This window comes from Leptonotus elevatus, chromosome 4 (genome assembly GCF_054856555.1).
Source record: "Leptonotus elevatus isolate MCC_2025b chromosome 4, RoL_Lele_1.0, whole genome shotgun sequence".
NCBI classification, from domain to species: domain Eukaryota; kingdom Metazoa; phylum Chordata; class Actinopteri; order Syngnathiformes; family Syngnathidae; genus Leptonotus; species Leptonotus elevatus.
Window position 1 is genome coordinate 18,307,452 of NC_141242.1, and position 19,507 is coordinate 18,326,958.

Sequence of the window (19,507 nt, forward strand, 5' to 3'; positions counted from 1 at the left end):
AAGCCCAATAGAGTATTTTGAAACCTACATGGATTTTGCATGACAAAAACAAAAGCTCAACTTTCACAAATGCATAATGTATTGTGATTGATTCTGATTGTAATCAACAAATGATGAGCTATGACCAAATATAAATATGAGTTAAACGTGAACTTTCTCAGTCCATAATAATTTTGAGGCGCAGCATTTCAACAGTCAAACATTAATAAAGGAAAAAAGGCAGTGTCAGGGTTAAAAGTTTTTACTGTAGTGCTACAGTGTGCAACAAATGTGAATGGAACAAATTGAGCATCGTGTGTTCTTAAGAGTTCTTGTTCAATATAACAAAAACAAGTGGCATATACAATCCCAGAAAAAGGTGATCGAGTATAAAAACAGGAAAATAATGAAAATAACTTAAAAAGTACACAAAGTCATTCAGAGTCGACTTTCATCGCTAAAATTTGCTCCCCATGGGTAGATAAATTCTGGCACTGGGCTGAAATGTTAGAAAATGCGTAAAAAACAAAAGAACACACAAAGTCACATGGCTTTGTTTTTAGCATAACTCAATGGCTTTCTCACACACTAAAATACATACATGAGGACAGCACACAACTTTTGGAGCAAGATTGTCATCCCTGGTCTCTAGGCTCTATACTCCAACAATACTTTAGTTACTAACAGGGTCAAGTCACACAATAAATACATTCTGAAATAAAAAAAAACATTTTTTTTTTTTTTTAAATCACAGCGCGTTAAAGCACTGCAGACAAATATGTACATACCTTCGAAAAAGAACAGATACAACAAATCATTAAGTGTTTTACATTTTTAAAATCACTTGAATATTGTGGACCAAGACAAACAACAAATGGCCATTTAACAAACGAGAGGGGGGAGGGGGTGTGATCAAATAATTATTTCATTTGTCATTAGCCAATTCCCATAGTTAGTAACTTGACATCCGCTGTCAATCCAATGGACCTTTTCAGGTTATCTACATTTGTGTGTTGGCATGCTGCTAAAATAAACTGTTATAACTAGTTAACACAGACGCAACAGATCAAATCATACATATGTTGGTGATAAATCTTTTGGGGTGAGTGAAATGATGGTCAAACGTAAAAAAATTAAATGTCAAACTACAGAACTCTCAGTATGTTATCTAATAGGCATACTTTTTTTCCTCTCCATTGGCCAAAGTAATTTTGTTCTATGCTAACCATATGCTGCATCCAGAGCGACACAATCGTCCTTTCCGTTATGCCACAGCAGGCACACAAATATAAAGACACTTTGTATGGCTCTCACTCTTGAACCACATTAGCCTTCCTTCCTACAGTATGTGTCACTAGAAACACACACATACACACAGTACTCCCTGTAAACAAGAACTCTTTGTCCTTTCGGATTATAAATACTGTTTTGGTAAAATTAATTCTCATTACAAGGCGAGACAGAGTGAATGTGTGAGTAAGTACAGTAAATACAAAACACAGAATTGCACTGTTGGAAGATGTTCCTTCTTTCAATTGTATGTGACGTGTTTTCCCTCTTTTTTTTCTTCTTTTTTGGCATCAGCGGTTAAGGCCCAAAATCTGGAGTGGAAGGTATAGGAAACATTGGCGCAGTGATCAACCTGCGCATATAGGGCCTAAAGTACATACAAATGACACATTTACAGATAGACAGTATTGCAGGGCAAGTAGATAAAGACACTAAGGGGTGGTGGTCTCTGTTGATGTTCTGAGAAATTATTCTTCATTGTACAACCCATCTCTTATTAAAAGACCCTCTGTTATTCCTCTCTATCATCCCTCGTTCTCCTGTCCAAAGTGCGTGTGTGCCGGTGCTCTTTTTCAGTTTGGCTACACTGGGGTGTGGGTGGGGGTGGGGTGTGGGGGGTCATTTCTATCCGAAAACGTTTGACAGGCGTTGGTTGTGTTTATTGCTATAATGTTCATGCTAAGCCTGTCCCTATAAAATAAAAAGAATGGGACAGAGTCCCTCACACATCACTCATCCGAGTTCTAGGCCCCCCCCGGCTGATTAGTTTGTGCTTGTGGGAGGGATCAAATGTCAGATGGGTGCTGGATTGGGGACCCGAGGATCTCAGGCGTAGACGTAGCGGAGGAGGAGATGGGAGAGGAGCACCAAACAGACGATCACACAGTGCCGAGCCAGCCAAGACGCACGGTCATCTGCTGCCCTCTGCTGAGTCAGCTGGCGACTCAGAGCTGACAGGTTCCTACAAAGACAGCCAAGGTGGGATTTGAATGCAAACAAATGGGAAAAGCACTCAGCAGCTCAATGACTACAATAAACCATTTTACAACCGCAAACCGTTGTAGTAACCAGTTAGCCAAGCTTCTTTTTCATACTACTAACTTTCTTCTTTTGATGCTCTGTGGCACCAAACTGCCTCACACAGTGCAGACATTTGGTTTAAAAGAGGAGAGGAGACTCAGTGAAAATCTTGGTCTTATCATTAGTGATAGACCGATGTTTTTTTTTCAAAGCCGATGCCGATTATTAGTAGTCAAGGAAACCGATAACCGATATTTCAAGACGATATTCATTTGCAGTAAAAGAGAAAACAATTACGTCAAAATTGAAAAAAACAAAACTTTCTCCTTCTAATTTTAAACATATAAAGAATTGACAGCTTTGTTTAAAAAATTATAACAACAATTGCAGGGAGCTTCCAGGGTCATCAGCATGTGTTAAGATAAATCAAAAACTAAGCAAATAAATAGTTCCCTAAAGCTTTCTAAAATTTCAACATCATTTCTTATTTATTTACAGTTATTTCTGGAGTATAAGCCACTACTTTTTTCACTTGCATTCGACCCTGCGGCCAATACAAAGGTGCGGCTTGTACATCAGATTACAAAGGGGGTTCACTATAAAGGAAGCGCAAGAGCGTCAGGCAGAGCAAAACAAACCCAAGTGAGCCCAAATACAGTAGAGAGACAGAGCGTAACGGGTACGGTAACATTAAAACACCTGCGGCTTACAGTCGGGTGCGGCTTATATATGTAACAAACTCGAGTATTCCCCAAATTTAGCTAGCGCGACTTATACTAAGATGCACCTTACAGTCCAGAAATTACAGTATTTTATGTAAGGAGTTTCCAGTGTCAGCATAATTTTTTATAACGTGGAAATTTAAATAAATCCATTAATTAAAAGTTCCCTTTATCGCACTGAGCGACAAATGCATGCGACTGTAGCTAATTTGGGGTTTTCGTCAGGGTTTGTAAAAGGTTTCAAAAGATCTTTGCAGATAGTGGAAACAATTTTCTGAAAATGTTCGAAATGTCTTTCCTGCCGATAATTGGTATCCCTCTAGTCTTTAATCATCTTGAGTACACCACACGCTAAAATGTGCCAATTTTGTTCCTGTCATGTGGGTTTGCTCACATTTAAAAAAAAGTACTGGTTATGTTAAAATCATTAAGTGTGTATAGCGCGTTATACCGCAAAATGCCATCAACTCTGCTGTTGTGCGTTGCGTCACCTCTGAATGTCTTGCTGTGTCTTCTGTATGGACGTGATGGAGGTCTGGAGGAGGGCCATGTCCTTGCTGCACCGTGCGCAGTGGTTTGAGAACTCTGAAAACATAACGGCTACAAAATGATTAGCGGTAGGTTGAGGTCGATACCCGAGCGAGGACAAAATCTAACACATCAAACAAAAAGCAAAGCTACCGGTAGCCTGTCAGTGGACGACATTAGTTGAGAATTTTTGAATTACTTACAATGAAGTAAAAAGCATGGATGAAATTTGGGCTCCATCTCTCACCAAAATGATGCTGTCACCATTTGTTGTACTTGTACTGAGTTGATAAATCAAAGGACTTGGCTTTTCACATAGTAAATTGTAATATTATGAAATTTATTGTTGGTATCATTTATATGTCATTTTCTGTAAAATATTATGCTTTTATTTTTTTTAACTCTACCCCCTCTGGCTCATTTGTTTTAAATTCATGATGTTTTGTTATTTGTCAAATTTCATTTAATGAAAAATAACTGAAAGTGAATGTTTTGGGGGGTTTGTTTTTAACCACAAACAACAGAACAAAAGTACCGAAAATTGGTATCGTTCAGTACTAGTATCCATTCCCGGGTACCAAGAATTGTGTAATGAGAAATGTGAAAAGGTACCCGGCCCTAGCACACATACATGCTAATCATTTTATTTGAGAGTTTGTGTTCAGACGAATTATAAATGTGTTCTTTAAATATTTATTATATTTATTTACATTTAATATAAATATACTGTGTAAGATTATCAAGGGTTCTAAGAATACTGCATCCCTGTGAAAATGTCATGAAAGTCCCAGGTATCAACATTTCCAGCTAGATGTCCCCTTGTGTGTTGATGCCTCACCCTCATTATCAGAGGACTCGTGTGTTGGTTCTGGGGAGCTGTTGCTGCTCTCAGTGTTCTGGCTGCAGCTGGACGGCTGACTGCTGGCTTTCCTGCGAGTTCCATTCAATTTAGCCTGAAAAAATAAAAAAATAAATAAAGAGAGATTTTATTGGTCAGTTACCAAGCGCTAACGCTAACAAACGGACAACACACATGATATTAGTAAAATTTGGCTACCCAAGTTACTTCATTTGAATAATTTAGCCAGTTGATGACCATGACTTGACTGTCTCGTGTAGTACAAGTCAGTTTAACTTCTGTATCTTTAGGTTGACAGTCAAAAGCTGGAAAATAATTGTTTACTTCTCAAAATTGGCAATGAGCCGTTACATGTGGACAGCCGGGTGACTCACCTTGTGTTGGCCGGGCCAGCTGTCGCTGTAAGAGAGTCCGTTGTGCCGTCTTTGTGTTTTCTCCAGCGTTTGAATCACGCCATCTCTCTCAAACTGAACCCGACACCGCTCGGGCTCCCATGGCTCGGCACTAAATCAAACATGATTGGACAGGTCATTTTCACTACATACTGTATATGTGAACCTAAAAAGGAAGAGAGATGACTGTGCTTTCTTTAAAATTGTTCGTACTCCACATGCTTGTAGGTCCACTCTGAGGTCACTGGGTCCTGACAGAAAAGTCGTGGGGTCCAGGGTTTGTCTCCCCTCTCCCTGGACTCATTACGTTGTGCTTCTTCCAGCACAAACTTCTCATGTGTGGCTTGCACCTGGTCACGCTCGTTTATTGCTTTGGTCACGTGCTGCCACAGCCTGTAAGTGAGGAAAACACAACCAAAAACAAAATGCCTAAGAACAATACATAAATATAAATGTCACGAGTTGATGTAGCTTTTTTTTTTCCATTGCTCACTTTTTTCTTATCTAGCACAGATGAGGTAAAATAACATTTAAACTAGATTGCCAAGACCTGCATCAGCACAATTGTGAAGAAAATGCCATTTTATTCTTCTGAGATCCCCGTTTACCTTTCAGACTCAAACTCCCCCTGTTGGTCAAAGTGGACCACATGTCTCTTGAGACGACTGCTACGGACATCTGGGGTTGGGTTCCACAATGTTGCCTGCTGCCCGGAGCGCTTCTCATGAATAAACACTTCATTGTCCTGATTACAAAAAATGTTTTATCAAAAAAATCAAACAATGCGTCATGAAAGACAAGAAATAAACAAACAAGGAAGAAAAAAATAAATAAGATGAGCACCTCTGCAATTCACTTTATCTCTATAGTAAGGGATGGGCAAGATTGCCTCCCATCTTAAGAAGATAATTATAAACACACTATTTTCACATGAAATTCTATTTTTTCACCGAATGCTTTTTTTAATTTTTTTTTTTAAAGCTTTGTTTATGTGAAGACACTGATCAACAATAATTTAATAATAGTCATACTGGGAGTTTAATTTCCCTGCTGTGCTATTTTTATAACAAGACTACTCATGTGATCCTTTGGGGCAGCCTTTGTATTGACAAAATAACAATCAAGTATTATTATTATTATTATTATTATTTACTTTAACAAATAAATAATACAAGTCAAAAAACAAACAAAATGGGAGCCTATAGAGAAAAAATCATCAGCTATTTGATTCCACTTCTGAAACTGCTCTGGAAAATGTTGTTAGCCGACCATTGTTATATTTCAAAATCTTAAATTCTCGTACCAAAGGATATGAAAAACAACAAGAAAATCGGAAAGATAAAAAAAAATTTACCCAATGGCCATCAACAGTGGCAGCAAGTTCATCCCCAACAAAGATCTTGCCACTGATTTGATTCACGGAGGAGGGGCCTCCCAGGAAAGGCTGCAGTGAATAAAATCAAAATGTATTTTTCCTTGACACTGATGCACACAGCAAAGCTCTAATTTAACAGCGGATACCGGCAGTTTACCTTTAACTTGAACTCCAGCTCAGTCAAACATTTGTTTTTCTCACACTCGATGGTAACTTTTCCACCCAGCTCTAGTGTCATAGTGCCATACAGGATACCTTTCGAGGACAGACGTGCATGTTAGAATTTCACCTAACAATGTGCAAAATTAAAACTTTTAAGAAATACCGGAATTTTTACAAGCCGTGTGTCATATAGTTTCCAACTTATGGTGCACTAAATGTTGTGGCTAAGTGAAATAGCAACATGGACAGCTAACCTTTGCAATGGGCATAGGGCATTGTGATGACATACTCCTCCTCCCTGCTCAGAAAAAGCAGTCTGGCTTTGCCATCCAGAATAGCAGACAGAGAGTTACCTACACAACAGAGAAGCAGAGTAGAATTTGATGAGTGTTCACATTAGGACCTCACCTTCCTTTTATAAAAAATAATAATAAAAAATGTGGCCATTCTAAAATGTAAAATAGGTTCAATATTCCTAAATAAATAGCATCATCACAGGAAAAAAAGAAAGAAAATAATATCATGTAATCTTAGTGCTGTCAAACTGTTATTTTTCTTGACTAACTAACTGCACAATTTTCCATATTATTCACGATTAATCACAATTTACTACTCTTTTCTTCAAAGCTGGTAACAGATATTACTTAAAATAAAGTAAAATCTTGCAATTAGTGAATGTGTGTGTGAAAAGGTGATTGTGAGGCATCGCTTTGGACAACATATGGTGTCGATATGGCGGTATATAAAAAGCAGCCCAAAAATGAATATAAAATCATCAAAGTATATTTAGAATCAAAGATTGTTCTAATACATTTTTTTGATCCTTGAATAGAATACTTTGCTTGTAAAATACAGGGAAAAAAAGCGATCAAAATGGACTCAGCTTTACAGGCCATCTTTTTTTTGTCATAGAAACAATTCTCACAACTTCTCACTTCCAAGTTTAGTTGTGCTAACAAACAGCGCACTTCAGAAGGGTTGATTTGAGAGGGCCCGTGGAGGGAACTTGACGGGGTATTTTATTCTTATCTGTGGACAAGCGGTTAAGAAAATGGATGATACACTAAAGACACACAACTAATATGCTATCTGAAATTGGCTTTGTAAAGTGCATAAATTACTTGAGATTTCTCCAACAAGCGTCAAGATAAACTGAAAATAAAACTACCAATAATCCGTGTTTGTCCATCTTCATGCCAGCGGCTAAGATAGGCTGCAGGTTATAGGCCAAAACAGGAAGTAAATGACCCTGAGTTAATGTTTTAAATAATTTAAATTAATCTTCAACGTTAACGCTTTAATTTTGACAGCCCAAGTAAAATCATACAAGGTTTTAATTTTGAGCAATTTGTAATGAACCAAGTTATTAAAATACAAGAGGGAACATATGACTATATCAAGCATTTAAATGGAAAATAACACTGTACTACAATAAATACCATAGAATTTGGACTTTGCCAAGATGCTTCCACTGATTGAAAAACCATCCTTCCTATTGCAGACATAAAAGGCAGAAATGGGCGGATGGTGCGAAATCTGGAAAAAGAAACATTGTGACAATGAAGGAGAGTAAACATGGGGCTGTCAAGGCTCCATCTGGCATGTCTCAGTTTCAAAACTGTTATATTGTGAAGGGGTGTGATTAGTGTGTCTGCATAATTTTAATAATCCATTGAAATTTCTGTTTGCCAGATTTATGTGTACGAGTCTTGTGGTTCACCTGTTCAGCTATGTAGAAAGTGCAGCCTTCGCTTTGGGGATGAGGCCAACAGCAACGAAAAGTTTCCCCCAATATTGGGTTGTAAGGCTTCTTTAGACCCTAGAAAATTCACAGGTAAATAACAATATGGCAGTGCATTGACCAAAAACATCTTATTTTGTAAACGTGAACAAAGGAAATTATGCAATTAATTTATGGAGACTGTACACATTATCAAGAACTTTATTGGAATGTATACAGCCACAAAGTCTTCAGTGATCTCCATAATCTCAACAGGAGTGAGTGAGCAATAGGTCATAATATATCATATAGTCTAGACTCTAGACTAGAGTATTTTAAATAATAGTGTTATTAGATTATATAACATTTTAAAAGGAGTGAGCAATAGGTCATAATATTATATAGTCTAGAGTATTATGAAACACAGATCATAATGAATGAAAATGTGAATATTTGAATTTCAAATATTAGCTTATCAAGTTTCTAATTAAACAGTCATGGATTTTTTAAAATCCATTCTTCCATCTTGTTTTTTTCTCTCCAATTTTATTGCCTGGCACCACTAAAGCTGTATCATGTGACCTAGGGCTGGGCAATATATCGGAAAAATATCAATATTGCAGTATTAGCCCAAGCAATATGCATATCACAAAGGTATGCAATAAGTTTCATATGGAATTGTACGCTTTTATCTGAATTTTAACCAGTCAGATGACAACTTAAATATGCATCACCATCCAATAGAACATTATCTAGGGTAAATACAATTAACTAACAAGAGAATACATTTAGCTTGCTTATTTTGCCACATTAAATAAATGTCATTCTTTCATTAGATAATAACATTTTTATTTCTTTAGGTACACGTTAAATATCGCAACAACATTGATATCACAATATTCAACAACTATATAGCATGTTTTTCCAATATCGTGCAGCCCTACATGAGACTGACAGATAGAAAATAAAATAATGGAAAGCCTAAAAACCGTTTTTGTCAGTACATGCCATAGCTATTGATGTAATAACTAAGCACTTGGCATGGTGAGATGACTGGTTGTCACCTCTGCCTCACAGAGCAGAGGTGATGGGTTCAAATCCGGGCTTCCATGTGTCTGCCTGGGTGAGTTTTCTCTGGGTACTCTGGTTTCCTCCCATATTCCAAGATTCCAAGGTAGGTTCATTCACGATTTTAAATTGTCTGTAGATGTTAATGTGAATGGTTTGTTGTTTTGTTTTCTATTTGTACCCTGCGATTGGCGGGCGAGCAATTCAGGGTGTATCAAGAAGTCCCTGGAAAATGGCAAGCTCTTAAAATCACAAGCTAATTGTGTTATCATTGTTATGTTTGTCCAAACAAATGTATCTTTAGTTGAACTAGGCATTTAAAATTATTTTTTCTTTTCTTCATACGATTGTGTTTGTCAAACATTTGGTGCCCGGTGTTACCAAAGAAACCTGTACTACAGCCAATGGGGTCAAAATCATTTGACCTGGAACATGTCTTACCTTAGGCTTCTTGTAAAAGCCAGACAAGTACCATCTGACCACCTGCTTCATTCGGCCATATGCACTGTCTTCCTGTGCAGCTCTAAGGGAGGCAGCAATCATTAAACAGTGTGACAACAAAGACAATCAGATATATTACAGCTACGCAGCATTACTGACTGTGAGAGCAGATCAGCGTGATAGTAGTAGTCAGATAGCTTGTCCAGGAAGGAGCGAGGCTCCAGGATGAATGTGGGCAGCACCACCTTTGAGAGGTCCATGCCCGGTCGAAGCTGCTTCAAAATACCCCAGATCAGACCCTTGTTTTCCTCGGAAACTGTCTCAACTTGTGACGCCTCTCCAGCCTGGGACACATAAATCATATGTAGACATAAGTTACGGTACAGTAAGTACATACGTTTGTGAACAAAATTGTAGAGCAGACAGGAAAGGACAACTAATGTACATGGGATCTCACCTCAGCCATTTCTTCTGTGCCCTGCTCAACATAAACTGTCCTCTGTAGCATGGGAGACATCGCTTCATCTGATTGGTCCACGTCACTCTCCTCCGTCAACCTTCCTCCATTATCAATTGCAGAGGTGTCCCAGTCATCATGACCGTCACGCTCTGATTTGTCCGAAAATCCGTCATGGTCCATGTGGTGATTGCCCAGCAGCACAGACTCATTCAATCTTAAGAGTAACAGAGATATAGCAATATCAAGATCAAAGTTATGTATACAATGAACTATTCAAACACTGACACTAACTAGTTTCTAAAACTTTTGCACACGGCTTCATTGATCGGTTGGCAAAAAAAATATTGTGACAATTACAAAGCAAGCTGATGTAAAATAATTATGCCCGAGTTGTGAAGTTGTCAGACAGACTGGCACATTTGTATGCACTGCTTTATGGTGTGTTTCAGTTGCAGTGAAAAATCTGAAGTTTCAAACTTGTTTAACATAACTTAGTTGTTGCTGATTAATTCCATACTTGCTGGGTGCAGGGTGGGTACTTAAACATACATTATTTCTATACAAACATTAAAAAGTATCTATCCATCCATCTACTTTCTTGCCCCTTCTTCAACTCTTTTGGGGGGATCCCAAACCACTCCCAGATTGCACAATACTGGACAGTATGTCCCTTTAAGTGAGCGTGTTAGCGATTCCTCTACTAGACCCATAGAGCCACTAGGTGGCAATGTTGGGCCTTTAATACGTTGTGAAATCATTGTTTTAAATTCATTTATTAGTGTTACAATAGAAGTAGTAGTACTTGTACCAAATAGTTACAATATACGGTAACTAACACATATAGTCAAGTGTTTCTAAAGGTTTAAAGACAGTAGAAAAGTAAATCCAAGTGAATAGCCATTTTACAGACATGTCTTTGGATGTCAGTGCACCCGCTTACCTATTGACAACCATCACACCTTTCAAGACAGGAACACAAATGTTTGAATTCAAAGAAAATAAGTATTCAAAATGCAACAACAATGAACGGGGTTATAAACAAAAAGTAAGGAAACCACAAATGAGGAACTCAAACACCCAAGTTTACAGACCAGAAAAATCACATTCCAGAACAAAGTAAAATCCGTAAATAATCAAATCTGGAATTAACCAATGCTAAAATGTTATGCGGCTGGAGCATCATTCCTTCCCTGAAACCCAAAACAATCATCAGCACACAAACAATCTCATTCTATTCAAATTAATATAGGTTATTTGTTACCAGTAAATCCGGCCGAAAGTGTGAGCAGGTGTCGTCCTACTTACAATTATGTCTAAAAAGATTACAGTCCTGTTTTATTAACTGCAACAGACCTATGTGTCCGCTAATGTTTGCTGGATAGCAAAACCTAACTCGTTCTGCATGGCTCGCACTTTTCATGATTTTCCTGCTTTGGTCATGTGATCATGTTGGTTGTTGCCATTGGCTGGAAGATGCTTGATGACTATCGATGCAATGTGAAACCATAAAAAAGGGGGGTGGAGAAACAGGCTGCCTTGAGGGACTCAAACAGCAGTTTAAAAAAATCAATTGAAAGGGTATAATGCAAATACCCATAAATGCAAACCATCACAAAGAGATTCCTTTTGGCATACTAATGTACATATTAAGCACAAAACAAGTGCATGTGATTCAGCTGCTGTAGAATGCAAGTGACGGGCTGGAGAGCAGCACCTCCCAACCTTTATTGCACAGAGGCACATATTTTCCATTGGAATAAAATCTCATGGCACATCACCAAACAAAAACCTTGCAAATCATCTATACAGCGTCCCACCGCTATTTGCAGGAAATAGGAACTGAGCCATATCCAAGAAATTGAGAGCACCCCCTGCCCCTCAAAAAATATTTTTAACTCCTTATACAGTCCACAAGATGGCAGCAAAATATTTTTTGTGTAAATGAAACTCCACTCAACAACTATGAGTCACACTAGTGAGCCCTGGCACAGTGGTTAGGTATCACTGCTGTTTAGTATGATGTAACTTCAGTTATTACTTACTGCAAAAGCTCTGTATCTGCTAGCGTGGTGGACTGCAGAAGATGGAGGAAGTGGGAAGACTCCGAAGTTGTACTGATATCTCCTTCTTTTCCTGACTTGGCCGTTAGCTTGTAAAGGCTGGAGCAACTCAGAGCAAGTTCCAGTGCATCCATCCAACATCGGCCTGAAGAGGCAAACAGATTATAAGTGTGTGTATACTACATTGAAGCAGGGCTCCAAGACTTTTGCACCAAACATTTGAGATAGTGAAGTAAATGTCTCATCTACTCACGCAAGTGCAACCAGTATTTTTGTTTGTTTATTATTATTATTATTTTTGAATAGTTTTTGTTATTGCAGACAATCCAGACAATTTAGAGAAAATCTCCATGCATACTTCCCAGTGTTTTGCATGGGGGGGAAAAGATGGATGGATGTCTATTTTCAAAACGATATGTCTATCTTGAGTAGTTGGTTGTGAATCCCTTTACCTTAAATCATTATTGTGGCCCTCGTTTTCCTCTTATAATACAGTACTATCAAGAGGAAAATGAGGGCCACCAGACCCAAAAACAAAGAGCTGACAGCAAGCATCAAGTAAGCCTGGGCTTCCGGGACCCCCAGGCAATGCCACGGTGCATCGAGGCAGTGGTTAAGGCAAAGGGAATCCAACCAACTATTGAAGATTGACATATCATTTTGAAAACACCATCCATCCATCCAAGATTTCTTCACATTATTCAAATGTTTTGACATTTTGTTTTCGGGGGTTTTATGAGCTGGAAGCCCAAATTATGTAAAAATAAACAAATAAATACTTGAAATCACTTAAGTAGTGGGCCCTGAATGTATAATCTATGAAAGTTTCACTTACTGAATGAAATTACAGAAATTATTCAACTTTTTGAGGATATTCAAATTTTTTGATGAGCACCTGTAGTCACAAGAGCTGAGGATCGAACCCACAACCTTATGGTTGGGAGATACTCTACCACTGATCCATGACGCCCCTAGTCCTAATCAAAAAAGTTAGCCTGGAGCCCTGTGAAGAAGAACAACTCTTCTTAGCTTAGACACTAACAAACACATTCTCACCATCAGACTCTGACGATGCTCTGAAGATCAGGTAGTTGCTTGGTAAAGGCTGTGTGATGGAGCCTACATTCTCTCCTTTGGGACCCTAAATATACAGATTAAACATTGTGTAATGTATCGTGGGAATGAAACATAGCAATCTTTAAAAAATATATAAACATTATTTTTATTCTTATGAAGAACATCTAATGAATGATAGAACTTCAGGTTAACATTGTTGATAGACTTGTTGATGCAGATTCATGGTCCACTATAAAAATTGATCACAATCATGTTTTTGCACAGTGTTTTGTGTGTGGAGAGGAGGGTATTGAGCCAGCAAAGCCGATTTTGAGCAAACTTAGCCATCAGCAATTGATGGCCGATCCATAAGGGCACCCATACTACAAACATGGCTGACCTTGACAGCCCAAATGGACTTGTCCAGTGGATGGTAAAGCTTGAAGCAGAAGCCATCCTTCTTAGAGGGCCTCTCGATGAGCTTGCAGGCACTCAGCAGGACAGTGCCAACCCAGTGGTCAGTTTTAGGGGTTTTATAGATCAAAAGAACACCAGGTTTCAGGGCACACCACAGCTTGGTCCAACTCTTTAAAGAGCCACGGATCTGAACAAGGACAAAGGTAACAGAGGGATATTTTAAATATCACACTTCATATAAAAATAGGAACACAAGATAAAAATAGCAATATGAATACAGTGTTCCCTCTCTATAACGTGATTCACGTTCTCCGGCTTTGCTATTTTGTTGATTTTTTATAGTGCAATTTTGTGTTTTACAGTAGTGCATCTCTTTTTTATTAATTTTTTATTTTTGAGCACTTTGAAGGTTTTAGAGTGCTTAAAAAGAGAGAAATGTGATTAAAAAAATGTTTCCATAAGAAAAGTGTATAGTGTGTGGTAAGGGGTTTTATAGCCTTAAAATGATTTATAATAAATGTAAAAAAAAAACACTTTTGTCTGTATGGTCTTGGCAACGAGCATGCATAGCTTCAACAACCTCACCTTTAGCCAATTTGACATAATGACAACACTTGGGTCCTTCAGCGCACTAAACAGTTCTTTGGCAGCCCGCTTCTTTTCTTGACGGTAATTCTGCTTTTGGACCTGTCGAAGAGGAAAATGACAGCTAAAACTAAGTATATAAATGAATGGAAATATAATCCAATACAATTCATTTACAGTATATACCAGGGTGGATTTTATAATATTACTATAAAGCTAATACCTGACTAAGATAAATGGACAAGATCATTTTGAATGGTTCTTTTTTTGAATTATGAATGGAATGAGAGCCTAATTAAATTGTAACAATTATATCTGACATGTCCATACCTTAAGAGACTCCTTTCGAGCAAGCTTTTCTGTCGGTGAAGGACAGTCCTTTTCCAGACCATTAAACATCCTAGACTCAGACTGCAGCAAAAGAAAAAGAAAAAAGGAAGATAGGTGGCTTTTACTAATGGTCAAGAAGAAAAAAATCTCTGCATGTTTCGGTTGCAAATGTAATATAGTGCAATGAGCTACATAGTTTGAAAATTCCAGAAAACCTAATAGTGTACCTAATGTACTACTGATGATGAGACAAGAAGACAAAGGCGCGTCACGTCACTTTACTCTCCACAACAAAACTGATAGTTTTCACATCAGTCAGTCAGCCACTCCTTTTCAACCCTTTCATGGCTATCAAGACACTTCCTCTGAACCCAGGAATTTGTCTAACGCCCTCTCAAAATGTCTCTCCGGCACTAGACAGTACCAGCAAGGCCCTGGTATGACGTTGAACCTTGGCACGCTGGCATGCAATGCAGGAGGAGCCAGCCCACATCCTGACATCTCTCCTGAGAAGAGGTCAGATGAACTTGGCCACCATCAGCTCAGTGGAAACCTTCGCACCTAGGTGAGAAAGGCCATGGATGGTGTCAAAAACCCACTGCCGACAGCCGCTGGCACCATGGGGCGCAGTTGGCCTGTGGAAACATCACGGAGGAGTGTGGTGTTTGCTTTACCAAACATGACGTCCTCCAGACGCAGTCAAGTGAGGGCTGGATGGTAAGCTTTAATTTCAGAGACGGCGGCCATGGCAGCGTAATTAAGACTAAGAGGAACCTGAGGTGTTGGGTGGCGAGGAAAAGGCCCAGGAGGTCCCTGTCAAAAGTGCTGTACTTCCTCACATTGTCAAAGAGCTGCCTGCTGAAGACGGCCGATAGTTGCCAGGCCCCGCCCACCCACTGCTCCCACAGCGTAGTCTGACGCGTCTGTTGTGGGGGTAACCGATGGTTGTTAGACGGGTGTGCCAGCAGAGCATCGGTGGCCAACGCAACCTTGGCTGACTCGAAAGATTCATCCATCCCCAGGGACCAGTTCACATCATCTTTGTGACCTTCACCCCAGAACAGCTGGAACAGGAGGCGGAGGTGTCAAGTGCTCTTATCCACCTGCGCTGGCAACCAGGATGTCACACAAGTAGACACAAAAAAATAATAAAAAATAATAAAAACGGCAGTCCATAAGTCACTGAAACCCATGAGGGCAAAAAGGCATTTAAGAATTTGAAAAGGCTAAAGGGTGTAATGAACGTTCTCTTCGGCACATCTGGCAGGCGGACCGGACTACTGGTACCTGATGGTACGTGAGCAACAGGGTCCACCTTGGAAAAGATGGTGGACCCTGCTAGGCGGGCGGAGGAATGTATGTATGTATGTGCGGGACAGGATATCGATCGGGTATCATGGCATTGATCAGGTGGCAGAAATCGCCACAAGGGGTGGTATTGACCAATCCTAATTGATATTTGCAACAAATTCAAACAAATTGATACAAATAGAAAATAGCACAGCAGCAAAAGAGGCAGCACGAGGTCTAAAAGGTCTAGGTTACAATGAATTCACCTGGCCCTGACAAAAACAATTCCATTTTTTTCCACCACAGTAATATGCTGCTTACTAGTGTTAGTTTCATCAACAAAAACTAAACAAAAATAATTTCTTCAACACACATTTTTCACCGAACTAAAACCTGACTAGACTAGATTAGACTAAAACTCTCATTAATAAACAATAACTGGGAATAAATCAGTATGCAATTTCGTCGACTAATGAAGACAAGACAAAAATCTACTTCACTTCATAAAAACTGGACTAAAATCTATGAACATTTTAGTTCATGAACAAAATGAGAGGGAAATGATGATTTTGTCAAATCTGCTAATCGGTCACGTCTGTGACACACACCCTTTTCAAATCTGCAGCTAGCGAGTGCAACATGCACAAACACATGGGGCAGAAAGGAGGTGGATTCACAGTGAAAAGTGTATTTTTTTTAAAAAAAACAAGTAAATTATAGTTATAACTTAATCCATGGCTATAACGTTCCAACACTAATGTTAATCCGACCGCTAACTAATGCTGGCTAAATTACTAGCTTGTAGCATGCCGCCATAGTAGCCGTTGTAATTGTGTGTGAAGTTTTTTTTCATGAAAGACTTGAGAGAAAATTTTATGTGAAATAGTTTTAGATATACAGGGGTAAAATGATTGTCCTGATTAAAACCAGACTAAAACGTTGGCAGTTTTTGTTGACTAACACTAGACAAATAAAATGTTTTCTTGGACTAAAATAAAGGCTACAATGCTAGATTTATAGTCGACTAAAAATGCACTAAATAAAAAACAGGATGAGGTTGACTGAGTAAAACTGAGACTAAATTTAAAAATGGCGAATAAAATTAAGACTAGTTCTTACCTTGCTGCCTGGTGACTGGGCAGGACTAAGTTCATTAGTCATCATGGAGCTATCGTGCCTGTCTGTCTCACTGCCTGCTGGGAACCAACAACAAACAGTCACACGCACACACACACATGAACTGCAGGAGCCAGTCAGCTGACAAGACTGTAAAAGCATGACGGATCCAAACATGGCTAATGAACAGTTGCTCAGGCCTGTTCATTTGTATGCGGCTTCTTACCCGAGCTGATGTTGTAGAGGTCGTTGTCTCCTCCATAAGAAAGGTTTCTTGTGAGAGTGCGGGTGTCAATCTTGGGTGGGGAAGTGGCGTTTGGACATAAAGACAACCTACGGTGGTACAAACTCTCCTCCTTCATCCTAACAATTAGCTCACCCCTCTCTGAAAAGGACAGATAAAAATGGCACGGCGGAGGAAAATGTGAATAAAATACGTAGTTATCACAATATTTTTGCATGCAAGAACTATTAGATTTTTTTTTAACACACATACTGATCTCTCAAACTCATTCCTCTTGTTGCATCTGTCTGCCCCCTAAACCTTTGGTGTACCAACAAAAACTCACACTACATGACACAAAGATTGGTAGTGACGAGCCGTTCAGACATTGTCTGTGAATGAAGACGGAGTGTGTTCCAAACGCCCCCCCCCCCCCCAATTCTATTAAGGGTACTGCATCAGTGACAAGCCATTGGATGCTTAAAAAGGTACAAATGTAGGACATTTTTCTGACCGCGTACTCAAATACAACACATACTGTACACATATTACATATACAGTTGTGCACTTCAAAACCCTTCTCCACCTCATTCCTCCATATTCTACTCTTCTTCTTGACTCATTCCTCCATCGTCTTTTATTTCTTATCTTGCATTATATCCTGTTATTTTTCGACATCCTGCTTTCTGCTATTTTTTAAGTCAGTGAGGAATATGGGAAACTGAAAAGGTATGACTATTTTTCCAAAACAGGAGATTTTTTTGTAAAGGTCTATAAATAGCATTTTATTGCTGCAGTGCATTAGTAGTTGAGGGTAGCCTGCATGGAAAGCAAACAGAACTATCCAGGCATAAGGGGAAGCACTATATTTTCTGTATGTAACGTGAATGGCATCTCTAAGGAAAGAGCCGATGAAGGTTAGGTAAGTAAGGGTGGGAAAGAAGCCATGGATAATGTATGTGAGTCGTGACTCGTTATTGTTGTAGAGATGAGGTAAACGATAAGATGAGTAGACTAGACGGCAAGTCCTATCTCATTACTCTCCACACAAAAGATGACCATTCACATAGCAAATAACCCCTTTTCCTTTCTCATACCGACCCTTCCCTTGAAGGGACGGTGTCCGTACGGATGTAATTCCCACTAAGTGCAGTGCGTGAGCTGTACGTGTCCGGAATTCTGCACCCGCGAGACAACAAGATCCCGGGGGTTTACGCACAGGAGTTGCGTTCACGCAATAACAACTGTGTATATAGAGAGCTACTGTACTTGTAAACAATAGCCACACTTGCCTTTTGTTCACATTGATACATTTTTGGACATTATTTCCAGGACGTTAACCATGGCTCTTCTCCCATGGGGTAAGTATGTTTTGTGTTTAAATAGTGTTTTGTCATGTTTAATTTATTTCAAGCTTGTTTATTGTCTTTTAAATGTCCGACTCACGTCAAGCTATGTGGTTAGCTACCTTCCCAAGACAACATACCTTTTATCATCATTTGATCCATCTCTATTAAGGCATGGCACGTTTATTTGTATAGCACATTTTATACACAAGGCAACTCAAAGTGCTTTACACAAGGAAATAAGCATCGACAGACAGTAGTTAACAGAGCAAGAAAACAAAAGTAGGTTACACAATTTACTAAAATAACATACATTGTTAAAACATTAGACAGTAAACTTTAAAAACATTTAGCGTAAGGAAGTTTACAAAAATAATAATAATAAAAGAGAAAATACCTTAAACAAAGGTATGTGAAAAAAGCATAGTTTTCAATCTGGATTTAAAAGCATTTACACTCGGGGCTGACTTCACTTCCGTTGACAACTTATTCCATTTGTGTGCAGCATAACAGCTAAATGCAGCTTCACCATGTTTACTTCAAACTCTGGGATCCACTAGTTGGCCCAAGTCTGTAGATCTCAGAGCCCTGCTGGGTTTGTATTCAATCAGCATTTCTTGAATATATTCAGGATCCAAACCATTCCGCTATTTATAGACCAGCTGACTGGGAGCCAGTGTAAAGCCGTAAGGACTGGAGTGATATGTCACTTCTGATGTCTTTGTTTTGGTCAGACCTCGAGCTGCAGTGTTCTGAATGAGCTGCAATTGTCTGATGTTCTTTTGAGAGAGTCCAGTCAGAAGACCATTACAGTAATCGAGTCTGCTGGAGATAAAAGCACAGATAAGCTTCTCTTGGTCTGCTTGGAACATACAGTCCTTCAGTCTGGATATGTTTTTCAGCTGATTAAAGGCTGTTTTAGTAATTGATTTGATATAATTGCTGAAAGTCAGGTCTGAGTCTATTAGCGCCCCAAAATTTCGAACTTGGTCTTTTGTTTCTAAAGACAGTGACTTAAGGTGTTTTCTGACAGCAATTCTTTTTTTTTACTGCCCAAAAAAATAAACT

The 19,507-nt window shown here is 38.9% G+C and overlaps 1 protein-coding gene across 5 annotated transcripts in view; it reads right to left on the minus strand.

Annotated features, from left to right (window-relative positions):
• Nucleotides 1-225: 225 nt before the first annotated feature.
• Nucleotides 226-19,507, minus strand: part of osbpl5 (oxysterol binding protein-like 5) — a 29,456-nt gene continuing 10,174 nt past the window's right edge. For 2 of the 5 annotated variants that reach the window (XM_086072721.1, XM_086072722.1), the window contains 21 exons: nucleotides 17,097-17,255; nucleotides 16,874-16,950; nucleotides 14,465-14,545; nucleotides 14,135-14,236; nucleotides 13,533-13,736; nucleotides 13,133-13,217; nucleotides 12,059-12,221; nucleotides 10,014-10,230; nucleotides 9,716-9,900; nucleotides 9,557-9,638; nucleotides 8,048-8,146; nucleotides 7,767-7,863; nucleotides 6,582-6,680; nucleotides 6,323-6,420; nucleotides 6,145-6,234; nucleotides 5,399-5,535; nucleotides 5,004-5,183; nucleotides 4,773-4,902; nucleotides 4,378-4,492; nucleotides 3,503-3,611; nucleotides 226-2,230 (listed from right to left, as the gene is read on the minus strand). In XM_086072721.1, coding sequence (XP_085928847.1) covers nucleotides 2,095-2,230; nucleotides 3,503-3,611; nucleotides 4,378-4,492; nucleotides 4,773-4,902; nucleotides 5,004-5,183; nucleotides 5,399-5,535; nucleotides 6,145-6,234; nucleotides 6,323-6,420; nucleotides 6,582-6,680; nucleotides 7,767-7,863; nucleotides 8,048-8,146; nucleotides 9,557-9,638; nucleotides 9,716-9,900; nucleotides 10,014-10,230; nucleotides 12,059-12,221; nucleotides 13,133-13,217; nucleotides 13,533-13,736; nucleotides 14,135-14,236; nucleotides 14,465-14,545; nucleotides 16,874-16,950; nucleotides 17,097-17,232 — 2,622 coding nt within the window. In that variant the 5' untranslated portion in view covers nucleotides 17,233-17,255 and the 3' untranslated portion in view covers nucleotides 226-2,094. The remainder of the gene's footprint in view (nucleotides 2,231-3,502; nucleotides 3,612-4,377; nucleotides 4,493-4,772; nucleotides 4,903-5,003; nucleotides 5,184-5,398; nucleotides 5,536-6,144; nucleotides 6,235-6,322; nucleotides 6,421-6,581; nucleotides 6,681-7,766; nucleotides 7,864-8,047; nucleotides 8,147-9,556; nucleotides 9,639-9,715; nucleotides 9,901-10,013; nucleotides 10,231-12,058; nucleotides 12,222-13,132; nucleotides 13,218-13,532; nucleotides 13,737-14,134; nucleotides 14,237-14,464; nucleotides 14,546-16,873; nucleotides 16,951-17,096; nucleotides 17,256-19,507) is intronic. The other 3 variants (XM_086072725.1, XM_086072723.1, XM_086072724.1) reach the window with 3 other exon arrangements.